The sequence below is a fragment of the Manacus candei genome, unplaced genomic scaffold (genome assembly GCF_025592945.1).
Source record: "Manacus candei isolate 608988 ecotype Guabito, Panama unplaced genomic scaffold, ASM2559294v1 h1tg000017l, whole genome shotgun sequence".
Taxonomy (NCBI): Eukaryota; Metazoa; Chordata; class Aves; order Passeriformes; family Pipridae; genus Manacus; species Manacus candei.
The window spans coordinates 19,671,369-19,693,109 of record NW_026138065.1 but is presented as its reverse complement, the minus strand read 5'-3'; the positions used below and the strand labels follow the sequence as shown (position 1 = coordinate 19,693,109).

Sequence of the window (21,741 nt, the reverse complement as noted above, 5' to 3'; positions counted from 1 at the left end):
GACTGCCTCATTTGTTCCATAGTATGAAAACCACAATGGAACAACAGTGGAGCAGGGGTGCAGACGCAATAAAATCTTAGTATATGTTTCAGTTTGTACACCTGAATTGTCAGAACAACAATGCAGCTAAAGAATATGGTCACAGTAATCTGAGTGATCTAAGAACACAGGCATATAAAGCTAAATACTGGAAATTTCTACTAGTAGAGTATGAGGTGCACTAAGCAAAAGCTTTCATGTTCTAAAAATAAAGTTAATTTGATTAACAGATCATGGAAACAAAGATGCAAATGACTAAATTAATTTCCTATTCCTGTCTTAGATGTCTGGTACCTAATCCTGAAGTAACTATGTATTTAGTGCAAGAGCAATAGATCAAAAAACTATTAAAAAAACCCACCAGCAACCCAAATATAGAAAAACAATCAATAATTGATCTGGTTTAATTAAATACCATTCTACTTAATAAAACATTGTCATTCATCAGTTTCAAACCCCAGCATTCTGTGAACTGCTAACCCTTCCGAAGAGGAAGGCATACTTCTTTATTTATAATATACAAATACCATTATGAAAATAATTTGTATGAAGCTATGGACAATTTCATTAGTGCCCTTTTTTTTTTAATAGATAAGAAGTGACGTCTAACTTTACTTCCAAATTTTTTCTCTCAGCTAATTTTTCCACTGAAACTATTAGCCAATTAACTGAAAGGAAAGAATTTAAAAGAAAATAAAGCCTTTTAAGAAAACAGAAAACAAGTATTTTATGCTTTAAGAACAAAAACTAAACATGAACTAATACTTCACTCCATCTTTCCTGCTCAGTATTAACAAAAAGCTTCACTATATTTTATGCTAAAAATGTACCTTTCTTTGAGCTGTTTGAATGTTTTTTTGCTTCAGTACAGAAGATGAACCATTTCATTCATGTACATAACTTTCATTGTTTTGGGATGCTTAAGTAGGACCTTGGATCTCCAGAACTGACTTCTAAGCCATTGCAAGGAACGAGGAGAAAACACCTCACGAAGGAGCAATAGACAGTGTGGTCTTGGTAGGAGAATGCTTCTAGGCACAGAAGCCTATTAGTACTTCCCTTATGAGGAAGAAATATTCCTCCATGAGATCCTTATTTGACAATATGGGCCTCTGGCAGGAATAACACTAAAAAGAAAACTGGTCCTACTTACACTGAGCTCTGAGAGAAAAATTAAAGTTTAATTTGTCTCCTGTGTCAGCTCACAGCACAGTGTCACTAACTGCTTACTGAGCAACACCACAGGCTGATACTGTCACCCAAGCTCCCTTGTCCTCAAACTTGTCCTCAATAGTCAGCAGGTCCCTACCCTGACATCAGATTCACTACAAAAAAACCCAATTAATGGCTCAATTATGCTGTATCATGCAGATCTCATCCACTAACCTTCCACAGAATCTATGGGGTTGCCTTTAGTATGCCTACTCTTACTGATGTACATGAAATGCAGAATGGAGGAAAAAAAATCCAACCTTGCTACCTTGTCACACATTTATTGTTTAATCTTTAGTGATTTCACTGACAGAGAAGCCTGATAACTTTCTTTGTAGACTTGATGGGAGAGAGGCAATGTGTCTTTGTAGTCATGCAGCCTGCTTAGTTATTTAGGTTTTGTCAGACAGATTTTTGACTGTTTTGAACAGGACCAGAAAAAAAGTTACTCCCAGTTAGTGCACTGAGAGAAGAACCTGGTTCAGCCCACCCAAGGTAATATTTGGAAAGTTCTATTATCTAGAAAGCACATAAAAATAAACTTGCCTTCCATAAAGATCCTGTTCCAGTAGATTTTTCCAACTTGATTTCCTCCAAGAAATATTAGATTTGATAAAATCAACATTGAAGTGCTAACAGATGCTAGGACAGCATGAAGTCGACGACGAATTCTTGGCGAGAAGAAACGTTCCTGAGGGGTAAAACAAAAGGTGCAGATGAAGTTAACAATCCCTGCAAATTTTCAAGCAACCTTAGAAAAAGACATTGCCGTTATGGCAAACAACTTCTATAGAGAAGTTCAAATCCTTATGGAACAGATTTTAAAATATCTAACACAACTTCTCACCACTGCCATTTAAGTTTGAGTACGACTTTGTGATAAAAAGTGGTGTTGAATCATAGCTGTGGTTGAAAGGGATCTCTGGAGGTTACCTAAAAAGGACATCAAAGCAGGTCAGCTGGAGCAGGCTACTCAGGACTGTGTCTGGTTGGGTTTTGAATATCTCTGATGATGAAGACTGCACAACCTCACTGGGCCAACCCCCTCACAGTTAAAAAAGATTTTCTTAGGTTAAATGGAATTTCTTGCATTTCAGTCTAAAGCCCACTGCCTTTTGTCCTGTCACTAAACACCACTGAGAAGAGTCTGCCTTTGATTTCTTCTCCCCTACAATTAGGTATTTTATACACATGGATAAGATTCCTGAGTCTTCTCCCTGTTGAACAGTCCCAGCTCTCTCCACTTCTCTTAACAGCAGAGCTTCATTCTCTTGGCTGGACTCTCTCCAGTATGTCTATGTCTCTTTAGTGGGGAGCCCAGAACTGGACACATTTCTATACATTTAATGTCTTAATTATTTTCTTATTAAATGTTCTCCTTGATGAATTTTTGCTGAGGATGCCAACAGTAACAACATGATTCTAGGGGTAATACTATCCAGTAGGTTCCAACATGAAATAAAGCACTTCAGTACACAATATCAAACAACTTCAGAAGTCGTGAATCCTTGATTGATTAATAAGTCATCACTGAAAGATTCTGGAGTCAGATCAGAACTGGTTATAGCAATGACTCTTAAATAGATACATCTAAAAAAATACATATAGACACAATCCCAAATATTTTTGTCAGTGCAAATATTACTGCTCATGTTTGAGAAGCATAATTATGCATTGTAAAGGTTTTGGTACTGTTGTTCTAATGATACAAATGAAGTAGGTCTCTCTCAACTATATACCAGTTTACATTTTTTTTTAATCTGTATTTGGCATTATCACCTGAGGTGTGAGTGCAGCATAGAGACTACAAAAAGATGGTAAAAGAAGGATGAGAGCTTTAGCTACCTCCAATATTCAGCTGCTAGAAGAAATTTTAAAGACCATTACAGCACTTCACAAGGAAATATTGTCTCATTACTGCACAAGGAAAAATAGCTTGTTCATCATGGCCCTGGGCTGAAAACCTCTGTACATAGTTAGTGCTTGAATCTACAAAAGACTGAATGCTTTGTGTGAAGTGAGGAGTATTTGCCAGGGCATGGAAACTAGGGAAAGTCTCGGGGGCTGCTCAGCCTCCACGTCACAAGTGATGACGTTGCAGAAAACAAAGTCTTGTGACTGCAGCATCAGGAAAAAAAAAAGAGCAGTAATTAATCTTTAATAGCTACAGTCAGACCAGAATTCACACTCAGATACCTGAAATAACAGAAACACATGCTCAAAACAGGCCTAAAAATACAGATCTAGAAAATTAAATTGCTAGTTCTGTAAACATCAAAACAATGTTTCTACTGCTAGTGACAAATCTTCAAATAAATTGCAGTTACAGGGATAAAAATAAAATTTCAACATATTACTGCAAAGTAAATCTCTGCTAAATTGAATGTTAGCCCCAGTCAGAGCTCTGTCTAGTATGAGTCAGCTTGAGTCAGCACAAAAACGGAGACAAATAAGGTTTAAGGAAAGCTCTGCATCAGGCTGTATGTACAATACAGCAATAGTCAATCTTCCATACAACGCTGTGAAAAACAGTCATGTATGAAAACAGAGACTGAGATTTTTCTCTGAAAATTTTGCATGAAAAGTAGAGAATATAATATAATTGTATAAATATTCACTGACATAGACAGTTTCTCAGTGAAATAACTTTTTCCCTTTCTAATACTTTGCATCCCCAAAGCTGCCCAAGGACTTCCAATACATTCTCCTTCTGATCACACACACACATCTTAAGTTTTTCTCTTCCAGAAATGTATAGATCGAATGTATGGTCGCACATACGAAAAACGTAAGCCATTTCAGAATGTGTGTGCACACACAGAGAAAAACATTCAAAGTCTTGCTATTAAATCCATGTTAACAACCAGGTTTGAATAACAAGAAGCTATGATCACGCTAGCTTGAACTTTTTTGTTGAGTCACCAAACTTACCTGCTTCTACGCTAACTAATTCTGACTAACCTGCAGCTCAAAAAGAGCATCATCTTTCACTCTCTCTCTGTCTATCAAGCTTATTTGTCAACATTAAGGGAAAACAGTTTGAATTAAGAAAGGGTAAAAAATCTTCTGCTCAAGCTGTAGATAAGAGATGGACAACCCATCAGACAGGTGGTGCTGAACTGCATTTTCCATCAACGTACTGATCAGACTCAGTAAGTTTGCAACGTCTGCCTGTTTTACAACCCAAAGGGGTATGACTAAAACAATATGAATAGCTAAAAAAGTTCTACTTTTTTTTTAAATGGAGTTACTAAAAAAATAAATTAAACTGTCACATACAGTACACCACACTCTACAAAAGTGCTGCATGTTAAACAATGCAAGTTAACTGTAGTATAGACCATAAAAGCCTTTAGCCATTTATAAGGTATAAAGGAGCAGTTTAAGGCAGAAACAGTTTAGACAAACACTGAAGCTTTTCTGGATTTTGCTGTAGCTAATTTCCATTAACTTTGCTAGGCATTGATCCAAAAAAGCAGTACACATTTTCCTGACAGTCTTTGATGTAAACACCACTTTTATTCAGCTGCAATGAAGGTAAAAAAAGAGCACATTCTTTAAACATCTCAAGTCATCTAGAAAAAGCTAAATAGGAAAATATCCAAGCAGCTATTGTGAGCAGATTAATACACTGGAAGCATTTTTTAGCCACGAAAAAGAAATGAGGCTGATCTAGATAAACAATAATAAGATTTTTTTATTTATCTACAAGCATGTAGATTTTTCTGAATGTACAGCACGTTGTTTACATCAAAGCAAAATTAAAAAAAACCTCTGCACCCACAACTCTTCATTATGTTATTTAATGCTTTTAACAATATCCTCCATTACAGCAATAGAAACAACTGCTATGGATTGGTGGTGTTTCTCTGGATTTTACTGCTTTCTCTTTCCTCTTTTCCTGTCGGAAATAAGGCCACAAGGTAGAGGGGTAAAAGAGCACCTACTGTTAAAATGACAACGAAGCCTTGGCTGCTTGGTTGAAACCCTTATATTTGCATTCCCCCTCAATGCTCCATCTTGCTTGTAATCTTGCTTCAATACTTCACCAAATTTTACTTTTAGTAATGCCCACCTCCCCACACATTGTGAAATAAAAGGAGTATAGCATTTCAACTACACAAAAAATAGATATATTGTCAAGATGCTCAGCCCAAAGGTATGCGGCATGACATAGAAGGTGACCAATAAAATGTTGGCTCAGTCTACCTTTCCTGGAGCTGAATGCAGCTTGGGTTATTATTCTAAACCCATTCCTGCTGTAATGAAGATCAGCCTCAGACATTTTTGCCAGATGTCGGAAAAGCTTCCCTCTACACATCATTGGGTAGAGTAAAATTGGCTGCCATCAGATCACTCTCAACTGAACCTTCTCACTCCCCTTACAAAAATAAATGATACTATCACGTAGCAGGGTACCTTGACAAGTAAATCTGTGTATGTGTTTGAGAGTGGTGGAGGAAGACAGGCATGAAAAAAATTGAAAGGTCCAAACATTTCCATTCCTAAAACCTTTTCAAGTAACACATGCACATCACATTTAGCCTCTAAAACTAAGCCAGAAATGGGAAGCTTGTATAATGGTTGTTTCTTAAGAAAGATAGCTTATGAAGGACAACACACACCAGAACAGATCATTTAGCTTAGAATTAAGAGTCAAGGTAAAGGACATGGAAAAAGTAATTTTGAGTTAGAGAGAAAATACTTATCTCATGTGCTTTGCAATGTAATTACACCACTATGAGTGCAAAATATACGAACATGGCAGGAGAAGTGGCTTCAGAGAACAGACCAAACCTTAAAGAACTTCTCTCTAAGGTGAGTTAGAGCTGATCAGCAATAAATCTGCATTTTTACAGGACTGTGTACAACAATATTATTGAATGGCATGGAAAGATGAAATTGAGGGTCCAGATAAATGCATTTACATCTCCTAGTTAGCGAACAACAGAGAAAATACTTTGGGGAATACTGACCAGGTTAAGTTCTTCCCTTCCATGTGGAAGTTGATAGTGACAGGATGAGCCATAATTAGCGACAGGACAAGGGGGAATCTCTTCAAACTGAAAGAGCATAGCTTTAGATTTGATACTAGAAAACAATTCTTTGCTGTGAGAGTGGTGAGGCACTGGAACAGGTTGCCCAGAGAAGTCAGAGATGCTCCATCCCTGGAAGTGTTCAACGCCAGGTTGGATGGTGCCCTGAGCACCCTGGTTTAGTGAAAGGTGCTCCTGCCCACAACAGGGGCATTAGAAGCAGCTGATCTTTAAGGTCCCTTCCAACCCAAAACATTCTATGTTTCTGTGAAGTTGAGGAGACACCTAAGGCCGAATTCTGTACAGCAGTGAAAACTAGGAAATCCTATACAAAATATCACACTGAAGTCTTTTACAGAAATATATCCACCAGTATTTCTTCAGGGAAACAATCCTACATTTTCCTATAGCAACCATTCCTAAACTTCTTCTAGCAATAGTGGTGGCACCATGAGGATTTGGCATGTCCCAAAGGCTCACTGTTCAAAGGGCTGCTGAATCCAACTGCAGTAGCTTGTTCTGGGAGCAGGCCACAGGCATCACACTGGTTTAGGGAGGGCTCAGGAACTGGGGTGCATGTTTTCTACCACACTGCAAACCCAGTCTGATGACGGAGCGTCAAGTAGCAAGAAGCGTCCCCTGAGAGACATTAGCTGGTACCTTTTTAGCAAATGCTCAGAAGATGGAAAACATCTAAGCATACTGCATTTGCAACACATCTCATTTATACATTTATACAGTATAAGCTTTTGCTTATACTAAAATACTTTAACAACTACCACGTAAATGAATTAAATTGCCCACAATTTAAACAAGCGTCCATCTTCATGGAGTAAAACAAATATTCACATTTATATCTTTTTGAGCCACCCATCCAGAGAATTGATAATCCAAGCACATAGCAAAACAAGTGCACATGATAAAATTGGAGAAGCAGTTGAATTATTTCTTACGTGAACATGTGCACCATGGAATAAGACTGTCAAGATGCTATGGTCAGAGTGAGATGATACATGATTAGTACTATGAACTGCAAAATTAGAGATTACATTATTCTATTTTCATCTAGAACAACTTTAGAAGAGTTTTGTTTTTTTAAACATACAATATTGTACTACTATCTGTTCTACACATTTCATTCTCTCCCACTTAAACCTATCAGTCAATTTATCCATAATAATTTTAAAATAAGATATAGAAATTGTACTATTTGTTGTGTTAAAGAAATCAAGCAATTTAACTACCATGAATGTAACACCAAGACCTGCATTGTCTTTCACTCCTTCTCCTAGAGTATGAGAGGAGAGTAAGTGTGCTTCCTACAGTTAGTAAAATTGCATCTTTTCTATTTCCTGACAGTTTTTATTAGACAAATAATGCTAATACAATGTTGACTCATCTTTACAACACAAAACCTAAATTCTTCACAATAGTCTGCTATTTAGGGCTTACAAGGATTTTTTGGGAGAGTACATGGATGGGTAAAATGTTTGTGGGAAAAGGTGCCCAGTACAGGAGGGGCACGGGTGCTGCTTTTATGCATATCAGCAAAATGCTTGGAAAAGAATTCAAATCACTTGCTGGAGTTCCATTTGCCAGTGCAGTTTTCTGAGCTTCGGTTTTCACCCTTCACTGTACCACAACTGAAGAATAAGCCCCTCCCTGCCCCCAACTTCGATACTTTTCTACAGAAGCAAGAGAGACCACCCAGTCAATCTTAAAAGTGCTTCCTTTCAGAAAATGTGCTCAGTTAAATGACAAGCCAACTCTTCAGTGTCTAACCCTGAACCCCAGGAATCACCACAAGAGTGAACACCTCAACGCATACCCTGAATCTGGGTCATCCGCAATGCAGCCATTTGCCAAAAATAACGGGACAGCATAAAAACAGGAGCATGGGTGAAGAGCTGAAAGAGAGCGAGGAGCAGATGGGACAGTGGGAAGGGAAGCGACACATCCTGACTAACAGTTACCGGCTATTTTATCTATCTGCAGTTCAGCACACTGAAAATGGAGGGCAGGGTGTGACTGAGCAGCTGGGGAAGCAGATGGGACGGAGGAAAGGCTGAAAATTGTGACAGAGCTTTGCCAAAGAGAATGTCAATTTATTTAATTTTTAAAGTGAGCAGCAGAAATGAAGATGGGTTGGGTCCAAGCAACAGGGCATCTTATGCTTGTTAATTCACATTGTCAGTGGGTAATGGTGACAAAAGTGTGTTTGGGAGACTGCAGAAACAAAGGGAGGGACTACATGTGCTCATTAAAGATAGTAGAAGCTAGGTTTAAAGATCAGCAGGAGCAGGGGAAAGGCAACTGATGAGAGGCTGACATCTCTATAGGATACACACTCCTGCACTCTGAAGCTGAGGGACAGATGCTCAATACAGTGAGAGTAGACTGTACCACAGAACAGAAACACAACAAAAATAAAGAATTCTGTTTGAATACATGTACAAAATATTCATTTATGAAATAATCCAAAAGAAACTGGAGTCCCTAGGGCTGTAACAGTAATGAGGTAAAGAACAGGCCTGCAAGTGAATGAGATGTGCTACCAGATCTTATCCATCAATAACTGCCACACCAAACAGAAGAATAAATTTACTTCCCCATCAACATACACTGTACCCTTCAGGAATCATGGCAGTTATTCCTGTTTGCTCTGTTCTTCAGCTAACTCTAACCCAGAACCAGTCCCCTTTCCTTCACTTTGCTTTATTTTTCTTGCATTTTATTTTGCTTGCAGTTGTTCCCTTCTTTCTGCCCAAGTTGAACTGTGGCCTGAGGTCATATCCTGTTTCTTTTCAAGGTATATACTTTCCTTCCAAAGCAAAGGTAAAAATTAGCTCCTGGAAAGTTCACACATGAAGGCAGGAACTGACAGCATTTTACCAAGAGACAGGATGATGCAAACAACCTGTAATTCCCTACATCACTCCTATAAAAAGAGGACCACACAATTAAAATCAAGCAGCTGTCAGTTAAGATCTATTTTCACAAATAGAACTTGATTCTGAATTTAGGAATAAATGCTATATATAGCATTTGAGAAGATACTCATCTTCTCTATTGATGTCTTACTAAACATTCACTCAACAAAACGCTGTCTTGCACTAGCACCATTTCATTTTTAGATTTTCCGAAGGATCTACATTTATAGCATCTCTCAGCAAACAGCCAACTCCCCCTTCTGTTTGAAGAAAGCCTCCTACCGGTTCATATGTATCCACTACACTTACAGATGCATGTGTGAAAGTTTGACATACACAAAAGTAAATTTCTATACTTGCTCCTACATTTAACTCTTCACCATCAAAGAACCTGCCCAAACATTTATTTTTTTAAAGTGGCAGCTTGTGAAAAGTGTGAAATGAACAGCATTGAAATACACCATCCTCTTTTCTGTCTTATGTTTAAAGTAGGGAATTTAACCAAGTAATGGCAGTGTACATACTCCTATAAATGTGTCTCAGCTCTCACCAAGGAGGACTGATCGAGAGAGTTGCACACTCTCCTCTGTGTCCAGGTCCTTGACATCCCTAGTTTTGTTCTTCTGGTTCCCATTATGCTCATTCTGATTCTTTCAGCTCCCTCATCCACATTTTAACATTTTTACCTTTTAAACTGTAGTCCAGTTGGGAAGGGATTTAACTTCATCAATCATTAGTGCTACATTTTCATCCTGCCCTCATGGCCCTCCCCAACACTGCCATCATGAAACTATTATCAAATAAATAATACACAGTAATAATCCCCATGGAGACATCTGATAAACACTCCCAACAAATACAGACCTCACTTCCCCTGTGGCAAGTTTCTGTAGCTCAAGGCACAGCAGAAAGATCAGAGTGCAACCACTCCTCAGTACTTTAACTTTTATTTCTGTAACTGCTGACACCTAATGCCTGGACTAATTTTTCAGGTGAACCACAGGGGGAGGCTGTATTCAAGTAGCTGTAACAAAGCAGTACATAACCACCATCAGTCTGCCTTGTTTTCACACCACAGCATGATTTACTTCCTTTTGAAACTGCATTATGAACTGGCCACCAGAAAACTGCCCAACATCTCCAAAACAAAGAGTAAATAATTCTATTAGGCGGGAGAAAAGTTTTTTTCTATTGTGACAGCTGAGCAGTTATGCAAGGGGCTTCCAAGCTGACATTGTGGTCTGAAACAGAGCAGTAATGGTTAAAGACAGGCAGAAAATCACAACAGTTTCTCCAGTGCTGGCATAAAAAATAATAATTTTTGCACAGATTTGACAAAAAATGGATGCCTGTACTCAAAAGGTAGGAAACAACAGAATGTGTTATCTCTGAAATCTTTCTGCAGTCATTTTTGTCATTCAGCATATAAAAGCCGGTATCATATTGCATACACTTGTCCCTCACACAAAACAACTCCTACTATGTTTTCAGTCTTTGTTACTGAGTCTGAGGCAAGAACTTCCCTCAGTAAAAAAAAAGACAGTGTTGCAATGCAAGTGTGTCTGTGTGCATGCATTGTCAGCTGGGCTCTCAAAATGTTATGGGATTTACTTCTGTGAAGACAAACGAACCCTAACAAGAGGGTAGAGAAGAGAGAAAAGAATAAAATCAAGCAAAAACAGAAACGTGGCAAGAATTGCTTGACTCAGAATTATTGTTGGCAAAGCTAGAAGTCACTGGAATGATAAGGATACATCAGCCAGCCCCTATTTACCTTTGATGGTCATTCAGCAGTTCAGTACAGAACAGCACCTCAACAACTCAGCTTCCTGCTTCTAGGTACCATACAAAGACCAATTGTCACAAGTCTGCCTTCACATCTAGGAAGGGAAGTTTCTGCCAATTTTGACTCAGAGTACATCTACTGTGGATAGTAAAGATTTCTGGTTAGAGCAATGATATGGCTGAACTCAAGGTTGAGGTGGGGGGGTATGGAGTGGGTGGCAAGCCCCTTCCAGTGGTCTAGGTTTTGACATTATGAGTAGTACCTAATCTCAAAAAGCAATTCTGCACTAGAGAATATGAGTTTGAGGAAGGCTTCATGAGAGTGAAACAACAAACTCAACAGAAGTCTAGAGCAAGTATATGAAAATGTTATGAAGAAAGTATCATTGGCAATGCTTGTCACTTAATTGAATCACCATGTTTCAATAAAAATATGTATAAATTAAACAAAATTATTAGTAAAAAAGAAAAGGCCAGACATGCTTGACAACAGTAAACAAGTGATATAAATACTTTTTCCAGCAAATGAAGCAAAACAAAGATCAAAGCCTAGTGTGTGCTGAAGAACAGCTGAGAAGGGTCTTCATTTATTGCAGAGATATTATTAAAGATTTTATCTCACAAGGTGATCAACAAACATATCTCCCCCGAATGACTTCCTATTGTTTGGTCACATCTTGCCTCAGCTGCAGAAGGAAACTTTACGTATTCCACAACAGTTCAAAGTGAGTTATATATGCAAAAATAAATTCTGTCATTAAAGGAAATAGTTATACATTTGCTCAGTGGCTGTGAAATTCACAGGAATTTGAGCTTGGTTAGGCTGAATTTGGGCCCTAACACAGGGTTGAATAATTACTGCAGCGGAACCTAATTGGTTTCTTTGTCCCACTGCCTTTAAATACAGAGGTTCAATCTACTAGCCTGTACTGTTTAGGTACATTTGCAAGAGGGAGGTTACAAGGAGTCGAGCTCCTCCTCTTCCACTTCTTTTCCTTGGTTTTTGGTTCTTGCATTGTACTGGTTTGTGTGCTTTTCAGATTCCTCTTCATTGGTCAAATCATCTAGCAATAAAATAACCAGAGGAAGTAAAGCTTTCTGCTGGGGTAAAGAACTAAGTCAGCTCAGCAAAGATTCCAGCAGGAAGGCGTGTGGAGGAGGAAGGGGCAAGACTGCAAGGAAGGGAGAAAAGAGAAATTAAACCTTTCCCTCTTCAACAGCAATGAGCTGTTATATCAGTTAATTCCCTTTCGAATCACAGCCCAGAGGTCAGGCTCACCAGTCAGAACCTTTCCATGCTCCACACCAGCTGTCTGCAGGACCACTATATAATGCATAACTATTATGAACAACTGTAGAGATTTTAATGCATCTAGCAGAATCAACAGGGTAAACAAAATTAGGTAAAGGAAAAAAAATGGACAGCCCCTCCCCACCACCACACCTAAACTCTGAAAGACATCTAAAATTCTGTTCTCTGCAAAGCTAAAGATATCAATTGTCAGATGTACCACATGTCTGTTATCCAAAACAATGGAGATATTTTAACTGTAAAGACAAATGTATGTTCATTCTTCTGAGGAAAGAAGAGGAATCACACTAATCAAAATCATGGACATCATACAAAATATTTTCCCTTTTGCAAAGAGGGGTTGGGTAGGAAATTTCAGCATACTGAAATAGAATTAATTAGTGCACCTCATTCCAGCCATAAATGAAAATGTAGAAATCAAAGTATTTTATACTTTAAAAAAACCAAAACACTTACAAGGATAGTACAAATTACTTTAAAACATGCCATGCTTAAAATTAGTTGGTTTCTCAAAATGAATTTTTTATGGCATATTTAGCTTCTTACTAAATAAATCTAGAAATAAGATCTTAAACTAAAAATTCGTCATAGTGTGATTGTTAAAAGAGAGACCTTTACAACTCAATTAAAAAAAAAATCTTACTAAACTCAATAACATGTTTTCACTGTAAGAAAGAACTAAAAAGATAAATGTTTCTGTTTCAATTTACATTAAAACTTTAATTTTATCCATCTGCCAACTTCACCCACCCTTGCTACATCTTCCTTTTGGATGATTTCCAAATATTTCTTTTTTAAAAATCCATTGATTTAAAGGTGTTGCCAGTTATTCTAAGGTTTAAATAATTCTAAATCTATTTTTGTACCAAGATCTAATTTTTTTTATAGATCTATATGTCGCTTTCCTTAAGGAAAAAAAATTAAAACACTGCAAGAAGGATAGCCATAAGCATTTTCTTTCAGAAATCTGACACATTATTTATTAAAAGTCAATACAAATTCTATCGCTGATTTCAAATGAGTTACCACTGGAGTCTCTGTTCATCTGTAAGAAATGAATACAGAATCAGTGAAGCAAAGCACTACTTTGCTCAGTACAAGTCTAAATATCACTTGAAAATTTAAAAAAAACAAAAACAAAAAAATTGCTAGAAACACGATGAAACTTCTCCCGTTTAATATACAGTTCCCAGATAAGCCCTAGTTTAGAATGCATAGCATTTATTTTTGTTTTATACATAATGTTTTGCTGAAAAGTCAATATTAATTAATTCAGTTCTAATTTACTGATAACAAACAATTAATCTCTAGGGGGAAAAAAAGATATGTAGACAACTTCTCATAACACAACTTACTGAAACATGAAAGTTCAGAACTGTGTAAGCTGAAAAGTACATAAGGAGAATCAGCTCTTTTAAAACTGAAATCAGGAAGCCACACACTGGTTTGAAACTAGTACAAATTAAAAAGTTTCAGAACCAATTTTTTTGGGTCAGGAAATTTACTGTTTTCAGTCAATATTTCTTTGTATGCCGATTTTACTTCTCACAAATAATGCCCATACTTCTTTGTTCGTTCTAGCTCAATATGCCTGAGATGACATTTAAAACCAGTCAGACTGCTACAAAAGTGTTATTTCCTCATATTGCACTAGGTTTGAAGTGCTGAGACTGAAACTACCATAAAATCTGCATAAATATAGGGTCTTTATATATATATTTTTATATATATATATATATTTAGTCACACAAGGATTCAGTGAAGGATGAGACTTGAATGTGCTTTATTTAGATTTCTAAATCTTCCCTTTGCAAGAAAATTGAGACAATATGTGGGGGGGAGGAGACAGTTTTGATACCGTTTTTGTTATTATTTGTCATTAATTCCATCTTAAAAACAGAGAATTAAAATTCAACTTACACTTTTAGATTTTTTAATATTTTAATAATTAAATACCTCCTGCTCAACTTCACTATGTAACTCAATTTAACAATAATACATGAGGAGGTTTGGTAAACAGAATGGGTTTAAAACAGCATATACCTGTGCTTTGTATATTTTCAGAAACTCATCTGCTATTCTGGGGACAAAAATAAACTTTCCTTCTCAAAAATAGGCCTCAAGAGCCGACACAGACACTGAGTGAAGCTCAAGAATGCAAAGGATTTCAGCTTGTCAATAGATGACATTTAAGTGAAAAACCCAGCCCCCAGAAGGGAGTCTTCAACACCATAGTGACTGGGCTTGCAGCACACCTCTCACTAAGACAGGATTATAGGAATGTTTCCAAAAGCCAGATTACATGGGGGAAATTTGTACAGGGCATTAAGAAATTTTCAGTTTCTTTCAAAAGTGGTACATCTCAGAGAATGCCATATCACTCCACCCCTTGATAAGGAAATGTCAAAATCCAACTACTCATCTGTTCCCTAGTCTCAACATTCAAGAAGAAAATGGGAGTTAGTTAGAAGAGTGAGGAAAGAGCAATAAGGAGTGGTTTCCAAAGATTGTAGCTCACATCATTGTAGAGAAACCTTCAAGGCACAAGGCAAATCATGACTCAGCCATTACTGAATGCAGCAAGATCTGTCTAATGCACTAATTTAGATGCCAAGACTATTCATATTAAAAATATTGGCTTCAGAAATATTTCAGGGAAAGATGTGAAAGTGTCTTCTAAGGAAGGTCAACAGCTGTGTTTCCAAACATAAATGAACAAAAAAGGAGACATGGAAGACACTAGATAGGCCAATAAAAACACTGGATGAAAACAAAGAGGAGGAAAGAGAGTAAAATGCACTGGGTTCATTGTTAGGGAGTTCATTTATGCAAAAAAGAACCCTCGTGCCAGCATCAGTTAACTATAAGTAGAACTACATGTTAGAAATTAATCCAATATATAAAACCTCCACCTTCATAATGCCACAGCCATTATAATTTCTGTGATATTTAAGCACTTAATTCCTTAAGAGTTCTTTTAAAATTTCTACTATATGTGACACCAGATAAAAAGCCCCTACAATTATATTTCCACACACAGTTGGATGCCTAAAAAGCTATGTTGTCCTCCAGTCTAGAGACAAACATATGCAGCCGATCAGATGGTGAAGCTCAGTTACACCCTAGAGGGAAGATTAACGGATCTGATAAACTCCTTCTCTAGGAAGGTAAAAAGCTGCTTCCAGACTATCACTGAAATCACAGTGATGGACAATTGGGTGATATAAGGTAGCACTGGCTGTTATTGGCTCCTGAATTACTGAGTTGTATCAGCTACCACACATGGGATGCTACAACAGTGAAAACTGAAATGGCTGGGATGGAGAACAAGCATCATTACTTGAGCATCAGGATTCCATCAGGCTGCTGAGTGAGTTCTCTACTCCAACAACATTATATAGGAGTAGAAATTCTGTGCCTTATCACAGGGAGGAAGCAAGGCATATGAATTATTTATTCTTACCGTTATTAGAAGATTTGGGATTAAGTAGAGAGCAAACCTGCAGATTAAAATGACCGTCAACATTAAAAAATAGTCATTAAAATATTTTTAAAAATTAAAATAGTGCTTTTTGCATATGATTGCACATCAAAGTCAATTTTGTCCTTTGGAAATGACAGCATGAAGGTCAAAAGTATAAGTAAAGTGAAAATATCAGAGGACTTCAAGGCAAAATAATAGTTTCTTTACTTGGATCTTTAGTGGCATAACATTTCCCAGTGTAAGCTTGTTCCCAGATGCAAGCAGCTGCTACATGCTCATTTGTCCAGGAAACACATGGTTAGAAATATACACTCCTAATTTTAGTGAAGATGAATATTTTAAGGCCATCCTGAGTGAAATCAGAATACAAATGTTAAAACTGGCTTCTGTTCAGCCATATACAACGTGACAAGCATTTGCTTACTCTAGGACTGCAGAGGAAGCTTTTAAGACCGCGCATATTTCCACTGTTTGCTTTAATGATACTTTGCAAAATTCCAGTTATATGAACTAGCTACTACCCCAGATACTGGAGGGTGAGCAAGGGAATGCTAACTCTTTTATCTGTTATCCATGACTTTAATCTTGGTTAAACCAAACTAGTAACCAGGAACTTCAGATGAGCATGGAGCCAGGAAACAAGAACAGAAATAAAGAGAGATTCAACTTACAATTAAATCTTGAATAAGTGAAATAGAAAGTATCCTCTTGATGCCATTTTCCACAATTACTCCAAACCAATTAAGTGCACCCCAGTACCACAAATAACTCTGTCCTCCGTGCCAATAGCTTACAAAGGCAAAAGTGAGGGCTGTAGAAAATAGCATTCCAAGCAAACTGGACTGAGATCCTCCCATTGGAACATAAATGTACCTGTAGGTGAAACAACAGATAAGCAACTTCGTTAGAGATTTCACAGAAATCTCAGAAAGACATCCACCACAGAACAAATGTGTTAATTTCTAGCATAAAAAAAAATTTTGAATAATTACCTGACATGCTCTACTTACAGAGCTTGCCCTAGTTTCTGCAAAGCTGCAGACCACTTCATGAAATCTGTGCATGTAACATTTGGCAAAAAGACAGTTTTGTGGTCCTGGGAACTCTCTATTAGGCAATGTATAGCATAAACTACATTCTCAGAATTACAAATGGCAAATACTCAGGTTATTTAAACTGGAATAGTTCTAAGTCAACTACAAAAATTACCTGTAATCTTCATGTGAATTTAAATGATAGAACTCTTAACAAAAAATTTAAAGCATTATACATATTCATAACCCATAGACCATTTTCCTTTTGTCAGAAATAGACTTACATGCAAATATGTTTTAATTTTAGAAGTTTGTGATTTCTTTCTTTTTATTTCTTTCATGAAACATTATATGAAGTGAAAATATTTCCTATTTTGGTCTTATATTATACTCTCAGGATCATGTCTTCCTAATGACCTTCAGAGTACATGTACCGAAAAAGTCCCAAAACCCATATGAAGCATTCTGCATGCATTCTGTATTTAAATTGAATCCAAGAGTCAGAATATTAGTCATTATTTGATGCTTGTAAGTGTCCAGAAAGCAGTGCTCCTTCCGTAAAAAGAACAGAAGCAATGGGATTCTGAAAACTGACGCTCTTTTGTGGGTCATTTCACTTCCATCCTTCCTAAAGAACTACATCCACTCCTGGCATTTTCTGAGTAAAGCATGGCCACTGGCCAGAATTTATTTGAAGAAGTTGCATATTTCTGTCAACACCTTGAAGGCAATGGAGTCACCATCCAGCTCATGGGTACCAGAGAGGAGGTGTGCTATATGAGAACTATCAGTGACAGCTCTCCTCAGCTGTCACTCCTTCGGCATCACACACTGTACTCATTTGAGACTATTCCTACTTACTAATTAAAGAAAATTTTTTGTAGTGAAGTTATCAGTTTTCACATTCAAAGATAAATATTAGCTTAAAAATTTAAAAGGGAAATTAACATACTGCTTTTTTCCTAATCTTAGGAAGTAAGAAAATAAGTAACAGGGTAAAAGAAAGTGATGAGCATAATTAAAGGGTAAGCAGAAAAGTCATTAAAAAAACAACTGTCAAATGCTCTAAATGCTCTTTAAGTATAACATCAGTACACGTTTTTACTTCAACCTGCTACAGGGAACATCTGATTACATTTATAATGTTTTCAAGCATGGGCATGCTTTTTCACTAAACATATGAAAATAAATAGAACTTAAGATCAATAGTTTCTATTTATGTTGTGTTTTTCTCCTCTCTCCCCTTCCTACGTTTAAACAATGTGAGAATAACAGACACTTGCAATCGCAATCAATTAATCTCATAGCAGAGATGTTCATCTTAGCAGTCTGTAACCAGGTGAATTCCCTGCAGGACTGTGGCATGGAAGGTGAAAAGAGCAGAGCCACAGATCCCGCTGCTTCAGCAAATTCCTTCTACAAAAAGGATTATAGAAATGAGAGAGCCCTTTTTAAAGGCTAATTGGTTTATTTTTTAGGCAGGGTCCATTGCTCCAGGCTGGCAGGAGGAGGGCTGTCAGCCCTGCTCCGAGGCAGGGAAACCACATCCCTGAGAGGAGCACCTCCGTGCCCCTACGGCCCTGCAAGCACAGCAGTGCTTTGTTTCACAGAGCTTCACCTGGAGGAGCCCGAAACAGGACACTGCCAGCCCTGCCATGCTCAGAAAAGCTCATTCTCTGTCTGCCGTACATTTACTGAAACACAGCACTTAAAAGTAACCCAGACACTACCTGTGACAGAGACCTGACTCTAATCCCCAGAGAAACCCTTCTGCTGACTTCATAAGGCCCTGGGTTAAATCCATGGCACAAAAGGTAGCTTTCACTGCAGAAGTAGCTCTGGATTTCTGCACAGTCCCCTTTCCTGCAGTGAGACTGTTTTGTATGCTCCAGCCCTCTTGTCAGCACAGGCAGCCTCCACTGGCACTGCCATTGCCCGGAACAGCTCAGCAGCACCAACTTGTTCATTTCCAATTGCAGCTCAGTTTAGGTTGGCCTGAAGCGTTTTCAGTTTACTGTGCAGAGAAAAATAGGCTATTTTCTGATTTTTAGTGTTTAACAGCAGCAGCTAGATGATTGAGCGGCAATAACTCATAATTCTGATGAATGTTCAAGGTTAGTGAAGTTCTAGCTCCTAATGAGACCCATGGCAAATGTGCAACAGAAAATACACTTGCACTGTCTATGTGAAAACCTGTCTGAAGAAGGACAGAAGGCAAAATGAGTCAAAATCTTTACTAACACTTTGACCTTCCCCTCCAGTACTGTGGAGAGTCTGCCTCCCTTCCCAGAGGAGAAATGCAAAGCAGAAACCAATGCCCCTTTTCTTCCCTGCTAGTGCCATGAGAAAATGGAAAGGCAGCTGGCTGCCATTCCTTGTCACAAGAGCAGTAATTACTCTCAGATGGTGTGGTCTTGCCTCCCCCCATCAGGGCATTCCCACTGGCAATTTTAAAGTGGGTATGAAGGAGTGATTGATGTTGAGTCATTTCTAACAGTGTGAAGAGCAAATCTGTAAGTTCCTGTGTTTTTTACACAGAAAAAAATATTGTGAAAAATTCATTGTTACATTACAGAACAAATGAGGAAAAAAAACTTTGCTACCTCTTCATCCATGCACATCCTATACATGTGATGTACTCGTCCATACATGCTTATGTTGGCAGGTCTGCATACAAGCAATAGACAACTCAGTGTGCAGCCAGGGGCAGAGCCTGCCTCAATGCCAGACACTTTGTGCTCTCTGACATAACCAAAATTGTTACAAAAATGCATTTTGCTTATTTTTTAGCATCCGGGTAGTTTGGAATCTAATTTCTCAATACTTTCCCTGTGTGTTTTCACAGAAGAGTACTCATTTGATTACACTTACACTTGAGTGCGACAGAGAATAAACCAGTAAAACACATTATTAAGCCAGATGTGGGAGAAACATATTACTTCTGTATTATCATTTACAACACAACACACACTTTGTAAAAAACAATTTTTTATGGTTTAACCCTGGCCAGCAACTAAGCCCCACACAGCCCCTCGCTCACTCTCTCCTGGTGGGATAGGGAAGAAAAGGAGTCTCTTACAGTACATTTGGAAAGTTGTTAGCAGTTTGCTAACGAAATCCGTGAGAAGGGAAGGAAGAAGGCAGGGAGAGAGAGAGTTCAAGGGGCAATGGCTACTGCAATTTGATGTCTTTTTTATCTGCATGCTTCCTAACTTTTCTCCTTCTTACCAATACTACTGTCTACCTTCAATCTATCCCTTCAGTCCCTCTGTACTGTGAACCCTGTAGTGTATCCAGGGTTTAAACAAACGGAGAAGTTGCTGTAGAGCATGCTGACCTGCTGCACCATATGTAGAATAGCATTACATAAATATATCATTTGAAGCTTTCATGCAGCTTTTAAGACTATTCTCATTTCTAATCACAGAAAATCCACAGCGCAGCTCAAAATCCCCAATTCAGGGACTACTAGCACATAAAAGCAACTGTGGGTCCTCATGGCAGCCTAACACATCTCAAAGAAACACCCTTGTAGCAAAGTTTCTTAATAGCTCATAAACAGATTACACATTTACTCTAGGTGTGCAAGGAGGGCAGACTTAGCTGAAAAAATGTGGTGCCATTATACAAAAAATTTATCTTAACTCACGGACTCACAGGAAAAGAAAACTCAGCAGTTATTTGGTGGTCAATGAACCAAAGGCAGACAAATGAAAGGAAGCAACAAAATATTTTGCAAAGAGAAAAGGATGTCAAGATAAGTAGATCTGAGGGTAGTAATTGGTCATGTCCTTCCACGTTGTTTTAGAAGGATAGGCAACAATGGTCCCGCTTAAGATCCATGAAAATTACAAACAGGAAGATTAGACCTGTGGGAGATGCTTAGTATCAAAAAATGCAGGCTAGGTGAGTATTTAAAAATATAACATCAACTTGGGGGACCAAAAGTCAATCTCTTACAAAACTTTAAAGGTGAAATTTGAAGGTGAAAGAACAGATTTCTAGGCAGACTATCAGCAAGGAACTTCTAAATGCCACAGGCCAGGCTTTGCCAACCATTCCTGGGCTGGCTAGACCTCCTTTAAGGAAAACAAGGAAAGGCACATCATGATGTTAGAAGAAAACATTGTGCACAGTAGATAAAGAGAAGAGAAGGGGGAAGAGAACACCATGTAATTAAGAGTACCTCAAAACATCTGGAGTGCGTTTGAAGCACATAAATAGAAATTTTGAGAGGATGTTATATAGCAAAATTATTTGCACACACCCCCCCAAACCTGACACAACTAAACATACGTTCTTAGCCTTCCCCTCCCAAGGCAAAGATCTCAGTCTTAACTATATTTCTACAGACTCTGCTTTGATTTCAAACTAAAACTTACACGCTATTAAACATGTTACTTTCACAAACAAAGCATACTGTGCGTGTGTCTTCCGAATAACAAAGCGCCTTACTTTTCATCTCATGTACAGTAGTTTAAATCAGCTTATCCACAGCCAGCAAGCTGTTCCATTTACGCAATTTATCTTGATTTTAACTCACAAAGTGAACATTAGAGAATTGGATAAAATATGCAAATGGTACCATCTAAATCCCTAAAGTAATGCAAACACAAACATAATAGCTGAGGTATTTAACAGTGACATTTACTTACAGAGAATACCTTTTAAATCCAATAACCATTTTGTTAGTTTTCTTGAAGTGGTAATCTACAGAACAATCATAAGAGATCTGACAACCATTCCCTCGGAAAACATACCGTTTCTTTTCTGTTAATGACTCTACATTAAAAAGTTTTTATTCTGGTATCTTCAGAAAACCTCTAAGAGGAGCATTTATAACCAGTTAAGAATTACTCAGAAGGGCTGTTATTGCTTGAAACCTCCATACACTGCTCTTACTTCCACA

The 21,741-nt window shown here is 37.8% G+C and overlaps 1 protein-coding gene across 1 annotated transcript in view; it reads right to left on the bottom strand.

Annotated features, from left to right (window-relative positions):
• Window positions 1-21,741, bottom strand: part of HHAT (hedgehog acyltransferase) — a 146,195-nt gene that overhangs the window by 57,326 nt on the left and 67,128 nt on the right. The window contains exons 10-11 of the mRNA XM_051783162.1: window positions 16,470-16,671; window positions 1,798-1,942 (exon numbers count right to left, since the gene is read on the bottom strand). Coding sequence (XP_051639122.1) covers window positions 1,798-1,942; window positions 16,470-16,671 — 347 coding nt within the window. The remainder of the gene's footprint in view (window positions 1-1,797; window positions 1,943-16,469; window positions 16,672-21,741) is intronic.